We start from the raw sequence: 19,748 nt of genomic DNA, 5'->3' as shown, positions 1-19,748 counted from the left end.
GGAGGATTGCTTCTAGTTGAGAGAATCAAAAGTGATTACATCATTTTAGAGTCCACTTGCCTGGCAAGCATAAAAGTGACCAGTTATTTTGACAACCACTTGGTCATTCTCATCAGGTGTCTGGTCACGGGGGACAACAACTTCAGCACTTGACAAATTCTGGAGTTCATTCACCTGAAATAGACAAATACACATGATTTTAAGTGGCATTTTAAAAAGGTATCATTCCCAAGCACTTATTGTGTGCCAGACACTGAGCTATAGCTTTTACAAATTTCATTTAATCCTAATAATTCAAGAGCTTAACTGTTTTGCCCTCATTTGATTTGGTGCTGTGTATAGACTCTGGGGGCATTTTAGTAACTGAGCTACATCCCAGTCCTTATTATTTTTTAATTTTGAGACAGGGTCTTGCTAAGTTGCTGAGGTTGGCCTAGAACTTGGAATACTTTGGCCTTAATCTCCCAAGTCATTGGATTATAGGTGTGTACCTGGCCTTCGTTTTAAAACATCGGAACTAAGGCTCATTTGAAAAAAAAAAACCGATTTAAGCCCATTTACACAAGTGAATGGCAAAGTTAGATTGAAATCCTGAAAATCTGATTCCAAAGTATGTGTTCTCCATTACTTCCAATTTGTAAATAGCTTTGGATATTTCTTAGATGTTAGAAAAAGAACCGACATCATTTGTTTTTTTTTTTTCAGTTATAAAAGTACAACTTATAAATGAAATTTTTTCAGTTCATGTTCAGTGTTAACATTCTCAACATTAATGCTGAATGCCTCTGACTAATATGGGACAGTCCTCTCACAGTATTCTGAAAGATATATTACTTTCACTAGTATCCAACATCCACATTCAAGTACAATAGGCATTCTTATCCAAACCTTGGTCAAGATGGTCCTGCTTTTTATAAATTAGCCAAAATTCAGGGATTGGAACTCCCAAGTACCTTTCAATGCTTTCCCTTTCATACCACTGCACAGGTTTTGCTGAAGTACTTGCCGTTTTGCCTCCTTTTCCAATAACTCTGCCAGCAGCAAAGGATGGCACTCTGATATGAGCTTCAAGTTTCACCTCTTCTTTAGGACTAACAAAGTTTTCTTCTTTAATTTTTCCATAAATTCTTCCCTGAGCCTACAGGTGAGAATATAGCTGATCAGCGTCATTCATGTTTGAAATACATAAAACCAATTACCCTTTAAGTTGGCCTAGCTCCAACTGGAATAACTCTTTGTAATGATACACCTGTATCTGGAAGACTGTTCAGAGTAGTTTAAGAGACAAATTACGAAAAGAGTGACAATACATGCACCTTGGGTGAGATGATTCAATGATAAAAGGATAAGGTATATTTCTGATGAAAATAGGCAAGTCTAATGAATAATTTGTGTCAGATTTTATTTGCTCTCCCATCATGAAAGGTAAAACTTTTTATCTGACGATGAGAAATTAATTGCCTTTTTCTTAAGCAAGAAAGACTGGAAAAAACTACACAGCCAGCTACACCAGGTTCATGAAGAGCCAAGCTCATGTCTAAATGAGCCAGTAAGAAACCTGCTGAGAGGAATATTTCTATTTAACCATGTTTATCAATGTTATCCAGGTGATTTCTGCTTTAAATAGGCTACAAAATCAATTTAATGCACACTCCTGATATTCACAACCAACATACCTCCTACTGCAAGCAACTAGTTATTACATATAAGAAACTACTTCTGTTATGTACAAACATTAATTTGCTCTGGTATACACCAAAGGAAAAAGTCCCAAGAGTTGGTCGACTCTGACAAGATGTCAGGCAAACCTTAAAAACAAAAGGTGGTTAGCATTTCTGCACCAAAAGTGCAGGCCAAAGATGTACATATTACCTAATACAATCAAAGGACACTAGCAATGTACACTATCCTCCAAAATAGAAGCTCTTAAATGAGAAAAGACATGGATTAGGTTAACTATTCCTTAGACTTCTAAAACAACATTCATTTGGAATTATCACTGATCACATAAATGAGATTTAACCATTATAGCTTACAGTGTTATATTTAACTTAACTGTAAACCCTGGGAATTGCAAGATACAGGGAAATAACTTTGAATTTCCCATCATACAAACATAGCAGTTCCAAGATAGTAATTTCAGTTTTAAAAGAGCAAAAGCTCAGATCTAAGGAGAAACATGCAATAACTGATATTTGTATTTACCTTTTAAGATTAAAAATTAAGAACCCTAAAGATTCAGCATAGAAAGTAATTTTCATAATTCCAGAATTATGAGCTGCCTAGACCACAAGGCTGCTGTGCAGGAGTCCATTTCTTCACCTAAATGTGTACCAACTGTACTCACATCTCAAAGCACCCCCTTTATTTCCTATTCTTTCTGTAAATGAAGTGAAAACAGCTTTGGATTTTTAGTTAAAAAAAAAAAAAATGGCCTGAAAGAGAGGTCAAAGGAATGATGGGGGAAAGGGATAGGATGCTAGGAGTGGGTAGAATGCCTAGGACACATGAGGTCATGGGTTCAATCCTGAGTGACCCACACCTGTAAAAGGGTGGGGGGGGGGAGATAGTGAAAGTGGGTGATTGAGGGCTGGGGTGTGGTAGAGTGCTCACCTAACATGGGCGAGGCCCTGGGTTCAATCTTCAGCACCACATAAAAATAAAATTAATTAAAAGATATTGTGTCCAACTACAAAAATAAATATATATATATATAAAAGACAGTGGGTGATTGGCACATTCCCGATATGCATGTGACAGAGGCAATGTTACTGGCCAGTTTAGAGCTAAGGAAAAGAAGGCTTAAGGTTAGATGGCTGTCCAATTATACAGCTGCTAAGTGGTCAGTTAGACCAAGATATATGGGTTTTGGATAAATAACAGAATTTAGTTGCTTTTATCTAAGACAAGGTGTTCCATACTAAATTTTTTAATTTGTTCTACTTAGTTCCATATTAAAATTTAAAATTAGAAATACATTCATATTTGTGAATTTGGCATGGTCTCAGTCAGTTCACCTTGGGTTGGCTGTATACCACTTAAAACTTGCGCTGCTCAAGTTTTAAGCACTATTCTAAGCACTTTGTAAATTATTTAAACTTTATAACTACGTTAGGTTGTAAATGTTTTTATCTTCATTTTATAAGTGAGAAACTGGTCAAAGAGACATAACTTGCTCCAGGTTTCAGATAGTAAATGCCAGGGCTGGGATTTAGACCAGCAAACTGGCTGCCATGTCTGTTTATATCACCCTGCTACATTACTTTTGTGTATACAAGGACAGGCCTTCTGGCCCCAAACTCCAATAAACATGTGCAGTGGTTCACAAAGGTCAAATGCTATGAGAGTCCCTGCTCTTCAGGCCTCTAAAATCCCATAGATTAGAGTGATTTGTGGAGAGTCTATGGGTAAGGGCTAATAGAGTTGATTCCAGAGTAAGATGAAAGGGGGACCTTTTGCTTGCTTGCTTGCTTGTTTTTGGTGGTGCTGGGGATTGAACCCAGGGGCTAAAGTGGGGCACTTTAATTCAAGATTAGAACCTCTTGGAAACAGAAAACTCTGGGCACACATTTCCAAGGCACATATATTAATAGGAAAGTTTCTAAGTTTCCTCTTAAGGTCTCTCCTTCGCGTTATGATAAAAGGGTGTTGAACAAATCACCTTTGGGAAACAAATGGAACAACCATTACAGAACTCAAAATTAAAGGCTTTTGGTTTATTTTTAAAATACAATTGAGTTGTGGTTCCATTCTGATCTTAGACAGGAAATTTCCTTTTTTTTTTTTTAACTGAGTAGATTTTTTTATTCAAAATCAGGAATTCTGAGAGAAGGCGACATTATGGTTCTTCCTACCATCTGTAGTCTGGGGGCATATACCTTGAACTGAGCCTCTGGTGGTCCAGTGATAATCACCATCCTCACTTTAGCATCTGGTGCTTCAGCTGGAGCGATCTGTAATAGACCCATCACCAACGGGTTATGATACTTTCAGGTGTCATTGATAGAACACTTAGGCCAACCAGCTTGACATTTGCATGACTGACCCGAAATGCAGAATTTAAAGCCTTCTGGAAGGAAATTATGGAGAGGCAGTGATTAATATGGGTTCATCAGTTAGAGCTCCTGCTATAAACATACACTATGCCTATCTGATGTAAACCTAAACATTCAGACTCTCAGCCAACCTGCCCCACACCCTGATGAAGAATGACCTCTACCTTACAAATGGGGAAATGGAAGGATGGAGAAGTTGAGCAACCTGGCTCATGAACTCAGTGGTTTGTTTCCATTGAGAAACACTGGTATTATTAGCATAGGCAAAGTGTGGCCCTTGATCTGCTTGCATCAGAACCTCTTGGGTTTCCAAGAGACCTTCCACCTTATATTTTGAGGCTACTCTATCCTCTTTTATAACTTTCAGAGTTGCTGAGCCCCTTTTACCTAATTTAAATAAAAGGAAGTCTTGCTTTCTTAAGCTATTTGTACACATTTTTTACTAAGTCCACAAATCAAAGATTATTAGTAAATTATCCCCATGTATGTTCACTAAAATAAAATATGAAATAAACAAACACTGATTAAGTGGAAGAAAGGTGAACTTGGGCTTATTTTCACAGAATATATGAAATCACACAAAAAGCTCCAACTCGGGAAAGTATGCAGAAACTTATATAGAGAGAGGAACCAACATTCCCACCAAGACCTAGGACAAAAGGATTTGGGGACCAGTTGCTAGGAGTTACTTTAAAAGAACTGGTTAGGCATGATGGCACTTGCCTATAATCCCAGAAACTGAGGCAGGATGATCATGAGTTCAAAGTCAGCCTTAGCAACTTAGCAAGGGAGACCCTAAGCAACTTAATGATACCCCGTCTCAAAAAAAGAAAGAAAATTTTAAAAAGCTTTCAGTGGTTAAATGCCACTGAGTTCCTCTTATCAAAAAATAAAGAAATAAACTGCTTGACATTTACTATACAAAATACAATAAATAACTATGTAATACAAAAAACAATATTGCATATAAGAACAGGAAGTAAAAATACCAAATTGCACCACAGTGATGATCACTGTCAATTATGTGATACATTCTAGACCTTTCCCTACACATAATTTACATCAAAAATATCTATTTTTAATGAAGCCTTTCGTTCTCTCTCCATAATAAAGCTAACATCTCTTGTCACCTACTTTTTGTAGGGCACTGACTGGTATTTGAGTCTATAAATAAACAAGCAAACAACTACTTGCTTTTAATCAAAACTCTTTAAGGAAACCACTATTTTAAAAAAGGTATTCAATTTTCCAGCTTTGTTGTTTTGTTTCAAATACCTTTGTTTATTGATACTGGTGATAGAAGGCTGGAACTAACTGCACTCTTTACGTTAAGAATATAAATTGCTATACTCTTTCAAAGCCTGAAAAAAGCACATGCCCTCTGACCCATTAAGTCTACTTTCCATAAGCTTAAACAAATAAGGCTGTATATCTTATTTATCACTGTATTGTTTATGCAGGATAAACGCGAGGAATGATCTGAATGTCAAGTAAATGAATACAAATGATAATTTGGTAATAACTAAATATTACATCCCTAATAAAGTTCATGGAAATTTGTCCATATGTAAAACAATATCAAGTATTGGGAATGGTGATGAATTTTTCAGATTATTCATTTCAGGCTTTTAAGAAACAAAAACATTTTTTCAGCCTCATTAGAAAACATTCATGAAAGCCAGAAAGTAGAATTGAGCCTCTAATACCCAATTCTTATTCTGAAATGTTCACTTTAGTTTTTCCAAAACAGATCTACTAGGGTTTTTTTTTGTTGTTGTTGTTGTTGTAGTTTTAATGTGTGGCAGAATTTATTTTTAACTCAATCAGGAAACTAGGAGGACAGGAAAGTTGTTTCACCACTTGATCTTTTACCATGTCTTTTCCTTTGCTCACTTATTTATTGCTATACAAGAATATATAAGGGCTATTTATTTTGATTTTTAATTATTTAATTTATATATAGTAAATTCTGTCTTTATGGTGTCCTGGTGTAGGAGGTGACAAATGCATACTCATGTGTCCACCACCACAATTAAGATACAGAACACTTTTCATCACCCCCTAAATCTCTTCCAACAGCTTCATTATGCTCAACCCTTCCCCCCTTCCTTCACTTCCTACAGCCACTGATTTGTTTTCTTTCTGTCCCTATATAGTTCTGCCTTTTGTGAAATTATCATATAAATGAAATCATACAATGTGTGGCTTTTTGAGACTGACTTCCTTCTCTCAGCACAATACATGAGAATCCTTGCAAATTGTTTTATCAATAGTCTCTTTTCATTGCTTAGTAATATTTATTGTATAGATGGACCACATTTTATCCATTCACCAGGTTTCTTATTTTGGGACAGTTATCAATAAAGATGATATAGATAACTTAAGTATAGTGTGGTGTGTGTGTGTGTATGTGTGTGAGTGAAAACCCAAATTTTCATTTCTCTTGGATAAATATCCAGGAGTGGGATTTATGAGTTGTATGATAAGTGTACTATGTTGTATATTAATATTAATTTTTAAAGGTTCATAAAACAGTCAAAATAAAACCTCTGATGTTTTCCTGAAGAAAACTATAGATACATCAAGCTTTTTAATATTATGTTGTTTTAGCATGTCAAAATACAGAATCTTCAAAAAACACACTGTTGTATTATGGCAGAAACATTAACTGTCTTCTGATATTTGTTACTCTATTGTCTGTAATAATGAAATGTTTAGCTAACTATACACAGTATAGTTATATACACTATTTCCCTAATGCCCCTTCAGCTTCATCTGGCCAAATCCTGAGGAAATGTCCCTAGTAGAAAGGCTTTGTTGTGTCCTACTTGCCCCTTCTGGCTTGGACAACAGACCAGATTGTTTGAGCACTGAATGATGTCTTCTGGGACCATGGGAGTCCAAGATCACACCTGGCAAAGATGAACTCAGAGGAGCTTAGACGTCCAAGGTTTTGAGGAGCAAAGTAACCAGCCAGCCTTGGATTTCTTGCCTCCAGAATCAGTCTGGAGGTTAAGCTACTGTTTGGGGTTTTCTGTCAGGCCCTATGTAACCAAGACTACCTCTAACATTCAATTCAAATTATTAAGTGGAAAGATTTATCTTTCTAATTTGCTTAAAGAACCAGGACAGCCACAGTTGGCAAAACAGTACCTTAATTGAAGCTCCTGCAAAGCGAGAAAGCTGTTTGATGTGCTGGCCCTGCTTGCCGATAATGGCGCCGACTGAAAGAGCTGGGATAAACAGATGTACAGTCTCCGTTTCTGATTGCTGATAGAAAAGAAAGCCAGAAAGTACATGTTTATTTGCTACAAATCAGGGGGGTTTGTTTTGTTTTGGGTTTTGGCTTTATCAGCTTTGGCATGAGCACATTCTCACATACAGTACAGGTATTAGAAAGAGGAGGAGAAACTATTAAAACAAGTTGACAAGAATTTATCCCACAAGTCAAGAAGGTCTCATATTCATTCTGAAACCATTTGTATTTAAAATTCCACTTTTCTGTACGTGATTTTTTTTTTTTTTTTAAGTACCAGGGATTAAACTCAGGGGCACTCGACCACTGAGCCACATCCCCAGCCCTATTTTGTATTTTAGAAACAGTGTCTGAGTTGCTTAGCACCTCGCTTTTGTGAGGCTGCCTCAGCCTCCCCTACCACTGGGATTAGAGGCATGCGCCATTGCACCTGGTTCTATACATGATTTTCTGAAAATTTAAGATGTCACTGAGTTATAGATTTAAATGATACACAGACATTATAAAATTTAAACAAACATTAAAGAAATAATATTGCCTTAAAACCGACAATCTTCCAACCACTATATACAAAGTAATTTCTTTTTTTTTAGTGTTTATTTTTTTTATTTGTAGTTGGACACAGTACACTTATTTTATTTATTTATTTTTATGTGGTGCTGAGGATCGAACCCAGGGCCTCGCACATGCTAGGTGAGCACTCTACTGCTGAGCCACAACCCCAGCCCCCAAGGTAGTTTCTTGATAATTAAAAGAAATTCTGGACTACAGAACAACAGAGCAGCATTCATAGATGCCAACTCCACATCTCATCTGTGTAGGTTTCACTTCTTAAATACATAGTGAACTATCCTCTAAGAAAAACACCCAGGTCTCATCATAAAGAACTAAATCATGAGAAAACAACCAATGTCATTCCATTCTCATTACACTAGCAGAGGACAGGATTAGAAGAGGACTAATTCACCTTAGTGGTAAAATGCTGTAATTACTTTCCCATATAATTCCTTACTCCTTCTATTTCTGTCTTCCCTTTCATTTTTATATATAAGTGAATTAGAAAACGTTCTGAAGGCTAACTCTTGTAAGGCCGTGTTTAAATGGATTTCATCTGAATACTCATTCCTACACCTAATGCCACCTGTGCCCTTTAACAGAGCCATTCTCGAAAGCAAAACAAAACATTCAGTGACTGGATTCTTTAAAATGCCAATTAGAGGTTCAGTAATGTTACCAATGAACTTAAAAGTTGTAAAGTATAGAAGCCATACTCATATTTATACAGTTTATACTTGTTTACTTATCTTAGTAAGAAAAACACTTCCAAGAATAAGTTAATTCCAAGAAAAGTATTACAAGAAATATTTTAAGATGAGCCACAATAGGATATGTCAAGTAAAGCAAAATATGCATTTATTTAAAAAATTATATATACCCGGGGGCTGGGATTGTGTGGCTCAGTGGTAGAGTGCTCGTCTAGCATGGGTGGGACCAGGATTTGATCCTCAGCACCACATAAAAATAAAGGTATTGTGTTGTGTCCATCTACACCTAAAAATAAATATTAAAAAGAGAGAGGAAAAAATAACTATATATACCTAATAAGCTAACATTTCTAAAGATGCTTGTAATAAGAAATTTACATGTGAATGACTACGTAAAAACATTTCAGAGTTATCTGTTGAATCTTCTTATTCCCATTCTAAAGGACGTATGAATTTATTTCCCAAGCACTGAAGTCAATCCATCAATACTGTAAAATATACACCAACATACACTGCCATAAAATATTTCTAATTTCTAATATTTAAACCTAAACACTTCTCAAATTTCTAATGCCTTGAATAAAAAGTATGCCAACAATTTTGCTCAAACCAGGGAAATATTTGCAATTTGATTATTTTAGAAAATTTTTGAAAATCAGAAATTTGCAACACAAGGCTCTGACATTTTTATTGGGTGTGGAAACAAATTTTGTGCCACTGAATGTTGATCTACCAAAGGACACCATCACTCTTACCACAAAAAAATTATTACTGGCATTAATGGTTCCATATTCTTTCTGTAAGCAGAGTGAAGGCAGAGAGCAAGGCATCACAAACACTATAAGAGAGACTGATAATCAACTGCAGAACCCCTCATAAAGATGAATAAGCTGTCCGACTTATCCCTCCACAAAGACTTTTCGGAGGTTATTTATTCTATGTCACAATCTATACATGCTACTTGGTAAGAATTTGAATCATGTGGATTTAAATCTGAGAATCATTTTCCTTTTCTTTAGACTTCCATCTAACATTTATGGATAAAAATTAGTCCTACATGGACAATTGTTGGGTCAGAATCTTGTTATTCATTTTGTTTGTACCAAGGAACAAACCTAGGGGCGCTTAATCACTGAGACACACCTCCAGCCTTTGTTTCTATTTTTGTGTTATTGGGTTTTTTTTGTTTTTTGTTTTTTGTTTTTTTGTTTTTGGAGACAGGGTCTTGCCAAATTGCTTAGGGCCTCACTAAGTTGCTCATGCTGGCTTTGAAACTGCCTCAGCCTCCTGAACTACTGGAATTATAGGCATGCACCATGACACCCAGCAGAACCTTGTTATTTTTTTAAAATTTTCAAGAAAAATCTCAACTACTGTATCATCTTAAGTTTAAAGGAAAGGTTCAGTTACATGTTTAAATTAAAAAAAAAAAAAAGTAAGTCTTTAAATTTCTTTCTGCTGAACAAAAAGATTAAAAATTTATTGGGCCATGGTAGAGCATACCTATAATTCCAGTGACTCTGGAGGTTGAGACCAAAGACTGCAAATATGGCCTGCCTCACCTTGTCTCCAAATAAAAAGGACTGAGGATGTAGCTCAGTGGTAAAACGCCCCCAGGTTCAATCTCCAGTATCAAAAATAAATTAGTTAACACTATAGAAACAATAAAAGGGCTTTTCTTTGAATACAAGGACTTTTGCCTACAAACCCAATAAAATGGAAATGCAATATAGGAAGTGATACAGATGATACCTAGACAAATTTAAAGTACAACAGTATGCAAATGAACATTAAGATAGCAAAAATATGTTAGGAATTTAAGTCAGAAAAATGTAAGCTGACCAAATTACATAACTTCACAATCAGTTATCTAAATAAACTGCCAAGTCTAAATAGTTTCACTAGTTAGTTCTTTCAAGCCAAATGCTCAGGAAGAATGACAAAATCCTAGTTAGAAGATAGACATGGAAACTAGAAGCAGACAGGCACATTTAATGGGCAGACAAAAAGTACTGACACTATAAAGAAACAAATGGGCAGAGTACAAATAGTATGTTCTAATTGCTTGTCTACATTGATCAGATACTTTGAATATCTTCCTATGTCACTATTTCACTCTCCCAATAGAGTATTCTCTTGAATAGATATACCTCACCCAATTTATTTCAGCCCTAATGGCAAATGTACATAGTCTCCAATTTTCATGTTTCAACCGAATCTATCTATTTGTTTATGTTTTACTTGCCAGGGATTGAACTAAGGGGCACTCGACCACTGAGCCACATCCCCAGCCCTGTTTTGTATTTTATTTAGAGTCAGGGTCTCACTGAGTTGCTTACTGCCTCACTTTTGCAGAGGCTGGCTTTGAACTCCTGCTGCCTCAGCCACACCCAGCTGCTGGATCCCACAGCATCTGGCTGAATCTTTATTTATTTTAGTTGTAGATAGATAATAAAGGTATTGTGTCCATCTTTTTTTTTTTGAGAGACAGAGAGAGAGAGAATTTATTAATATTTATTTTTTAGTTCTCTGCGGACACAACATCTTTGTTTGTATGTGGTGCTGAGGATCGAACCTGGGTCACACGCATGCCAGGCGAGCGCACTACTGCTTGAGCCACATCCTCAGCCCCGTGTCCATCTTTTTTTTAATCAAACCCAGGGCCTCGCACATGCCAGGCACTTGCTCTACCACTGAAACACCATCCCAGCCCTCAACTGAATCTTTGTAGACAAATTTTTGTGCCCTTGTTCAAACACCTCCATGATACAGATTAAGAACTACTGGGTTTGAACATTTTAAATCAATAATTATCAAATTGTCATCTTGTTTAGTCTACATAGAATTCCAGTTATTCTGTACCACTAGAATTCCAATTAAGACATTCATGGCACTTTTGAATGCTAGCTTTGTGGTTTTTAACGAATAGTGAGAAATGGGTAAAAAGAACACTGAGCTAAAATTGAGGTTAAGAGGGGAATAACTGATGAGGGAGCAGGGTATGTGGCAACTGTGTGAGAAGATCTGTTGAGTTTGTTGTTTCAGGTACTGTGCCTGAACTCATTTGTACCTCATGACTAATAACTGATACAAACTATCAACATTTTCATTTAAGAGATGAGAAAATGGAGAAGTTAAGTCATTTGTCCAAGGTCATATGACAGATGGTAGAGAAAGGAGTCAGACTTGGGTATGTTCTAAATTATATTCACAAAAAATCAGTGTGTATCCTTCTTTCAACAGATATGGATGTGCTCTGTGGAAAATACAGATATTTTGGCTCTTAAGAGCCAAACAGCACTGTTGAGGTGGGGCCGTTTTCCCTTTCTTATGACTTCCTTAGTCAACTGCACACAACCATATTATGCATGTTCGAGACACTTAGCAACTTAAAAAGAGTTTCAGTTCCTTATCTTCAGTGACAGTTAATTTTCCTGCTATATCTGAGGGTGCTTTTATACCACCTTCAGAGTTAAGTTTTCAGTTTGTCGCCAATTCATAATAGTGCAATTGAATTTTTAAATATAAAAAGGGGCTGGGACTGTGGCTCAGCGGTAGAGTGCTTGCCTAGCACGGAGGGACCTGGGTTCAATTCTCAGCACCACATAAAAATAAAGGCATTGTTTTGTGTCCATCTACACCTAAAAAATAAATATTTAAAAAGAAGAATTTATGTTAAGACCTACTGGGTCAGAGAGCACAAACATTTAAAACTGACAAATTTTTCAACTAATCATGCCAGTTCATTTATTTCATGGTCAATTAGCTTAATAAAGAAAAAGAGAGGTCATGCCCTTAATTTTCATGAAAAGTAAAGCAATGTATGAATCGGGACCCCATGCCTAGTTTCCTATAAATGAAAACCATTTGAACTCTGTTCTTTATCTCTTCCTTTATCTTTGTCCTTAACCATTTAATAGTTAACGCAAAATTCAACTTCAGGGAATATTCCTGACCTACCCCTCTCTGATCACTGAAGTTTGTTTCTTTAGTATATGTGCAAATAGATGAGCTAACTAAATTTCTACTATATATTACTTGATAAAATTCTTCGGTTTTCCCCATGTTTTCCAGGACAGTGTAACACACTGCAGGCATTAACACAGTTCTCGGTTGAATTAAGTCCCCCGGTAGCTCTAGAAGCCTCCCGACTAAACTCTGAACTGTAAAAATTTGTGATAAGGCCCTATCCTGCCAAACTTGGCCAAATCACTTCTGTTGCTTTTCATCATTGAAAGGCACCAAATAAAATCACTTCATTCTTTAGTACTTCTAAATATAGTGCCTTTCTTTGGAAGCCTCTAGTATGCTATCCAGTCCCCTAAGTCATCTGTCTTTTTAAGTCCTTACTTTGTAACTGGATAAATCAAGTAAATTGATGGTGACACAGACCACAAACTCTGCTCCAATTTAGCATTATTTTGTCATTCTAGTCCTACAAAGACCATTAAGTAAATCATGACCATTTTTTTAAAAAAGTAGGGTAGGATCTAAACATTTTTATCTTAACATCCAGAACATGTCCTATAGAATACAGGAATCTACTTTGCTGTAGTTATTGGCTTGATGATGATAAAGACCTTTTTAATGGGAAAGACTAAATCTCTTGTGTAACTAGCTAGACTCTACCCCATAGTACTTCATCATAACTATGTGATTACTTCTTGGGCCTCGTTCCAGAAAGAATTTTATGGTGCTTACAAAATATACATAATCTAAAAAGATAAAACAATGGTGGGCAAAGAAATAAGAGCATAGGAATCTGAATGGTAAACATATATTGATGCCAAAACTACTGTTATTATACAAATTTTGCTCTAAGCAGGAAGTTTAGAATTAAAAAAATAATAATAAATCAGTTGTATGACTTACCAGATCTAAGGGAAAAAATTTCATTTGCTTAGTAAAAACTTGTTTTCCTGGTACTGATCCCAGAGACCAGCTTCTAAATCTCTTTAGAAAATAGTAATTTAACAGGCATTAAACTCAACAACATTCTCAGAGTCAAAATCCCAGAGCCTCAAAAGCACATCCCAAGCATGTGCCTTAGCCTAGAACACATCAAAGACAGCTGCTATGAGAAAATTCAGGCAAAAACAGGGCTGAAGCCTCAAAAGCTTAACAAAAGCAAAACTCTCTTCCTGACACAGTGATGAAAGGCTACCGTGTTTTTGTTTTGTTGATTTCAGGGGTGGAAGTACAGAGCTGTCAAATTCGATATGAAGATTAAGAATAAATTTTGTAAGCAAAATGTGGAGCATTGGAAAAGGAATGATCATCAGGAGAGAAGGGCTGAAAGGACCAAAATAGAAAGGGCAACTACATAAAGAATCAATACACACATGTAAAATCAGCTAGACTGGGATGAGAACAGAAGCAACAGAACCTGTCAGTGGGAAAAGGAGTTAGAAGGGAACTCATTTTCTGTAATTTCTTCTGTTCCAATTTCTTATCAAGCACCTCCCTGGCCAAAAATTATTTTTCCAAGGAGATTTTCCTCTGAAGATACCAGATAGTTCACATAAGCATCTTGTCTACTTGAAAATCTGGCACAATTCATTCTTGGGTGGGACTCAGCATAATAGGCCATGTTTTCAGGATTTGAACATCCCAGTAAGCAGATAATTTCATTTTTACCTACAAGGCTAAACGGCCAGAAGAATGGTTGTGAGAACTTGAGTTTCAGACTTGGGGGATAAAAAAACTTTAAAATAAACAATCCTTGCATCTAAGGAGACATTCAGTTGTACTGTCCTGAACCTTTCTTTGTAAATCCTTTTCTTGACATGCTTTTTGGGGGTGAATGATATTCACAGGACACAAGCTGCTTCCCAGTGGATTTCTGCCAGATTCCCATCAGCAAACCTTCCTTTGGACTCCTTGGCAAACTCTATGCTGTGGCTTGAAGTAACAGAGCAAAGCTGCTCAACTGGAAGTTTGCGTAACTGAAGTCTGCCAATGAATAATTCCTAATCATCTATCGTGAAGAGACAGAAGTATGAGCAAACAGTAAGGTTAAGTGTATTTACTTTGTGGGGGGAAAAAACCTAAGACATCACACAGGCACATGCATTTCAGCCAACAAGATCAGCCTCCAGGAACCTGGACTGAGGCCAGCGCTTCCCTTTGGCTTGTTCCTGGGGTTTTTTGCTTTTGTTTTTAATGGATTTTGGTCTGGAAGTGAAACCAAGTTTACTCAATTCTATAACCTGAACAAAAATATTGAAGTACTTAAAAAGAAAAAAGTGGAGGGGGGAGTTCCTTCCCATAACCAAGGTGTCTTAGGAAATAACAAATGTATGCAATGAGTTATTGAAAATTGTTCACTGAAAAGAAAATTTGGGTTTGTGTGTGCAGTACTGGGAATTGAGCCCAAGGGTGTTTTACCCTGAGTTACATTCCCAGTTCTTTATTTTGAGACAGGGTCTTGTTGGCTCTGAACATGCAATCTTCCTGACTCAACCTCCCAAGTTGCTGGAACTACAGGTATACGCCACCTCACCCAGCAATATTTTGTTTCTTAAAGAGTACTTTTTATCATGTATAGCTATAATGGATTAATGAAAGCATTTTTTTTAAGTACTCTTAAAAAAAAAAAAAGACATCTTTCTTAGCTCTGTTATGGGCAGAAAGTTAGCTGTTTTAAAGTTACACAACCTTTCTGGGGACTTCTGAGAAAACTCCAAAGAGACTATCAGAATGGCGGAGACAGCCCCTGGGCTTACTTCTGCCAGCCCACCTGCACGCTGCCAAGACCGTCCAGCAAGACAGTGTGCACTATGCCAACTCCAGTTCTTATTCTGCTTTACTAGCTGCCAATTCCCTCTTCCCGACTGTTTGAGCATTTCTGAAAGAAGCATTTCCTGTCACTTATAAACTAGAAGTTTGCCAATTAAGTACTGTATGAGCCAGCTGCCAGGCAGGAATTAGAGACCTTTTGTGTATTGCAAGAACAAACTCTGTGACTCTATTGGAAAAATCAACCTGGCAGGTTCCAGGAAAAAGAGAATATTGTGGTAGGATAAGTGGGCAAAGTACTGGAATGGAACAGAGGCAAGGGATTTATCCAAATACAAGATACAGCATTCTATTTTCATGTTACAAAGAAGGAATGAGTAAACATGAGTAAAGAAATGAAAACATTCTAAAACAAAGTATTTCTAAAAGAAATAGTAGAGTCAGTTTCTTTGGTACATTTAGCCATCAAAACCTAGTTCTTTGCAGATAGTATCCAATTAAAATAAAAGTAGGGATTCATCCTTAATGTTCAGGACATAAAGGATTAAATGATCTTTTGGGGGCCCCAAAAGATCACCAGGGAATTGAACTCGGGGTTGCTCGATCACTGAGCCACATCCCCAGCCCTATTTTGTGTTTTATTTAGAGATAGGTTCTCACATAGTTGCTTAGCATCTTGCTTTTGCCGAGGCTGACTGAACTCATGATCCTCCTACATAATAAGCCTCCCCAGTTGCTGGGATTACAGGCATGTGCCACCGTGCAGGGCCAAGCTGATCTTAAAATGATACAATACTATGATATTCAACAAGAATAAAAAGAGTCAAAAGGAATATAAGAAACAACAATAAGCAAAGAAATTAATACTGTTTGATGAATTTAACCACTGCCTTTAAAAATAATAGTTTATTTGTATTTTTTAAAGAAGTAACTACTAAGCAGACATTGTTTTAGTTAACTTATTCGCTGCTGTGAGCAAAAGACCTGACAACAATTTAAGGAGGAAAAAATTTATTTGGGAGCTCATGATTTCAGAGGTCTCAGTCCATAGATGGCGGACTCCATTCCTCAAGGCTCAAGAACATCATGGCAGAAGAGGGAAGTGGAGGAAAGCAACTCAAGAAATGGCCACCAGGAAGTAGAGACAGAGCGCTCCACTGGACAAGGACAAAATAGACACCCCAAAGACCCATCTCCTTCAGGCACACAGTGCCTGTCTATAGTTACCACCCAGTTAATCCCCATCAAGGGACTAATATACTGGTTAGGTTAAGGCTCACATAACTCAATCATTTCACCTCCAAATCTTCTTGCATTGTCCTAAACATGAGCTTTTGGGGGACATCTAGTATCTAAACCATAACAACAACAAGAACAAAAAAAATATAGTATCCCTTTCTCCAGTCCTAAAATTGGGACGGTACCAAACCCTACATGTTCTATGCTTTTCCTACATATATCTACCTATCATAAAGTTTAATTTATAAAATTAGGCACAGCTAGAAAGGAATAACACTTTCAAAAATAGACCAATTAAAACAATGTGCTTTAATAAAAAGTTATGTGAACATTGTCTCTAAGAGTCAAGAAAATACTAATATTTTTGGACCACTGACTGCAGGTAAAGTAAAACCATGGAAAGCAAAACGGCACATGAGCAGGAAATACATGAGCAGAACAAACCTAAAAATTAGATAGTGAAGGCAAAGCTTATTCCAACTATGTACTCATGAACCCTGCCTTGAAGTTACATACTGAAACACAACTTCAATGTTAGAGACGCAACATAGTCCCCTGAATATTGGTATTTACCCCCCCCGCCTTTTTGTAAAGATGAAAATAACCTGTAGGAGTGGAATCTGGAACACGTAACTTGTAACTTTCTCCTCCAGAATGAATCTAGATCCTCTTCTTTATGAGAAGATTTAAGTTTACTTCCTCCCCCAGGCTCTGGGAGGTTCCTTAAACAGGTAATAATGCTAAGTGGGACAGAGTCAAAGAGGTGCTCCCAACATCTATTCTCCTTTAGAAACAGAGCCTGTGCTTAATGAGCACATTTCTGCCCTCTTGTAGAGTGTGCCTGCTTCTCTTACAGCAAGATAAGGCCAGGTATTATTTTCTGAACAGGATAATGCTAGTGGGAGAGTAAAGAGCTTCCCTTAGGCACTGTCCCCAAGTAATGCTGCCACCAATTTTGATTTTTTATGCTTCTTGCTCACTGGAATAAAACCCAGTGTCTAGAGGTTAAGTACCCTGGGCCAGGGGACACACACTTGGTAGAGTGCAGAAGGTAGACAGAATCATCACCACCTCAGACAGTCTGTGCTTGAATTCTCATGAAAAAACTCATTTAAGTCACTTTTTTCTTCTAAAACAGCTAAGTTGAATTCCAATATGTACAGCTTGCCAAAGTAGATTCAGAAGAGTGAAAACAGATGGCAGCACCCCACATAAGTTTTTGGCCTGTATGTATTTAAGAGTCAGAATGACAAGTGGCCTGGAGTTAAAGGGATACATCCATTCACTACTTTTTAAAAAAATATATATTTATCTTTTAATTGTAGTTGGACATAATATCCTTATTCATTTATTCTTATGTGATGCTGAGGATCAAACCCAGGGCCTCACATGAGCTAGGTGAGCGTTCACCACTGAGCCACAACCCCAGTGCAATCCATTTACTACTCTTTAAAGTAAACATCCATCAAGATACAAAGAGAGACAGACACCAGAGGTGGGCATTTATGCTTACCAAAAAATGTATTCTGACATGCATTGGTGTTGACAGGGAATATTCTTGCCACCACTGAAGTCCTCTCTAGTAAACATTCCTTGTAGACAACAGTTCTTGGCAACAAATGAGCAGCAAAAAACTCCTGATGACCATTCTAAAACCGCAAGTCTCCAAGCTCCCACCTGTTCCACTGAGGTTCAGTTTAGGTATGAGGGTAGGGTTCTTACCCAGTTAGGACAGAGCAGCTGTTGCGCCTTGGCTACCCACTGAAGTCACCTAGGGAGCTTTCAAAAGTGATGGCTGAGCCAGGCAAGGCATTGCACACCTGTAATCCCAGCAGCTCAGGAGGCCGACACAGGAGGATCACGAGTTCAAAGCCAACCTCAGCAAAAGCGAGGTGTTAAGCAACTCAGTGAGACCCTGTCTCTAAATAAAATACAAAGTAGGGCTGGGGATGTGGCTCAGTGGTCCAGTGCCTGAGTTCAATCCCAGGTATACCACCCCCACCCCCGCAAGCAAAAGTGATACTTGTGCCTTGGCCTTACCCCTAGGGTAATCCAATTCAGAAGTTGTTGATGGACCTTTATTTATTTATATGTGGTGCTGATAATAAAACCCAGTGGGGACTGGGGATGTGGCTCAAGCGGTAGCGCGCTCGCCTGGCATGCGTGCGGCCTGGGTTCGATCCTCAGCACCACATACCAACAAAGATGTTGTGTCCGCCAAGAACTAAAAAATAAATATTAAAAATTCTCTCTCTCCTCTCTCACTCTCTTTAAAAAAATAAATAAATAAAAATAAAATAAAATAAAATAAAACCCAGTGCCTCACACATGCTAGGCAAGTGCTCTACCCAGGCCAGTCCGATGGCCTAGTGTGATTCTAATGTTGTGGGGGGAGGGACGGATTCCTCGAGGCAGGAAGTAATTAACACTGTACTTTACAGAAGATTGTGGAAAAAATAAATGAAAAGAAAAAAAAACAGTACAATATGATTTGTACAAATGTCAGAAATACGAAACTCAACTGAATCAAAGACTCCTGAGGAGAAGATACACATTCTCAAAGTGCTGATGACTACTTACTCATCATAAATGAGAAGTCTGACAAACAGTACCTGAACTGTATGGCCAAATTGAATGTGAGGAATAATGAGACAAACTAATATAATTTATTTCCTGATGTGACTCCCTGACGAAGTATTCCTGCCACCCCTAATAGATATGCTCTGAACCTAATAATATGGAGGCAATCATACAAATCCTTAGAGGCATTCTACAAATCATCTGGCTTTTTTTTTTTTTTTTAAATGTCAGTGTCATAAAAAAGAGAAAAATGGGACTGGGGGTACTGTTTGAGATTTCTAAAAAGGACTAAATAGAGATGTGAGAACTGAATGAAATTCATCATTCTTAATGGATTCTTCATTAAAATACTATTTATGACATTATTGGGAGAACTATAGGAACTCAAATATGGACAGCATATCACATAATATTGTGCCATATTTTCTGAGAGTGATGATGACATTGGTTTTTTAGATAAACATTCTCCTCCCATCTCTGGTACTAAGGGTGAACCCAAGGGTGCTCTACCACTGAGCTACATCCCAGCCATTTTTATTTTAAGACAGGGTCTCCTGAAGTTGCTGAGGCTGCAACTGGCAATCCTCCTGCCTCAGCCCCTTGAGTTGCTGAGAT

The 19,748-nt window shown here is 37.3% G+C and overlaps 1 protein-coding gene across 1 annotated transcript in view; it reads right to left on the bottom strand.

Moving 5' to 3' along the window:
- Positions 1-19,748, bottom strand: part of Igf2bp3 (insulin like growth factor 2 mRNA binding protein 3) — a 139,194-nt gene that overhangs the window by 2,730 nt on the left and 116,716 nt on the right. Inside the window, exons 11-14 of the mRNA XM_005319105.4 lie at positions 7,209-7,325; positions 3,879-3,953; positions 1,007-1,138; positions 61-174 (exon numbers count right to left, since the gene is read on the bottom strand). Of these exons, the coding sequence (XP_005319162.1) occupies positions 61-174; positions 1,007-1,138; positions 3,879-3,953; positions 7,209-7,325 (438 nt within the window). The remainder of the gene's footprint in view (positions 1-60; positions 175-1,006; positions 1,139-3,878; positions 3,954-7,208; positions 7,326-19,748) is intronic.

This window comes from Ictidomys tridecemlineatus, chromosome 2 (genome assembly GCF_052094955.1).
Source record: "Ictidomys tridecemlineatus isolate mIctTri1 chromosome 2, mIctTri1.hap1, whole genome shotgun sequence".
NCBI classification, from domain to species: domain Eukaryota; kingdom Metazoa; phylum Chordata; class Mammalia; order Rodentia; family Sciuridae; genus Ictidomys; species Ictidomys tridecemlineatus.
This window is presented reverse-complemented; position numbering and strand designations above follow the sequence as displayed.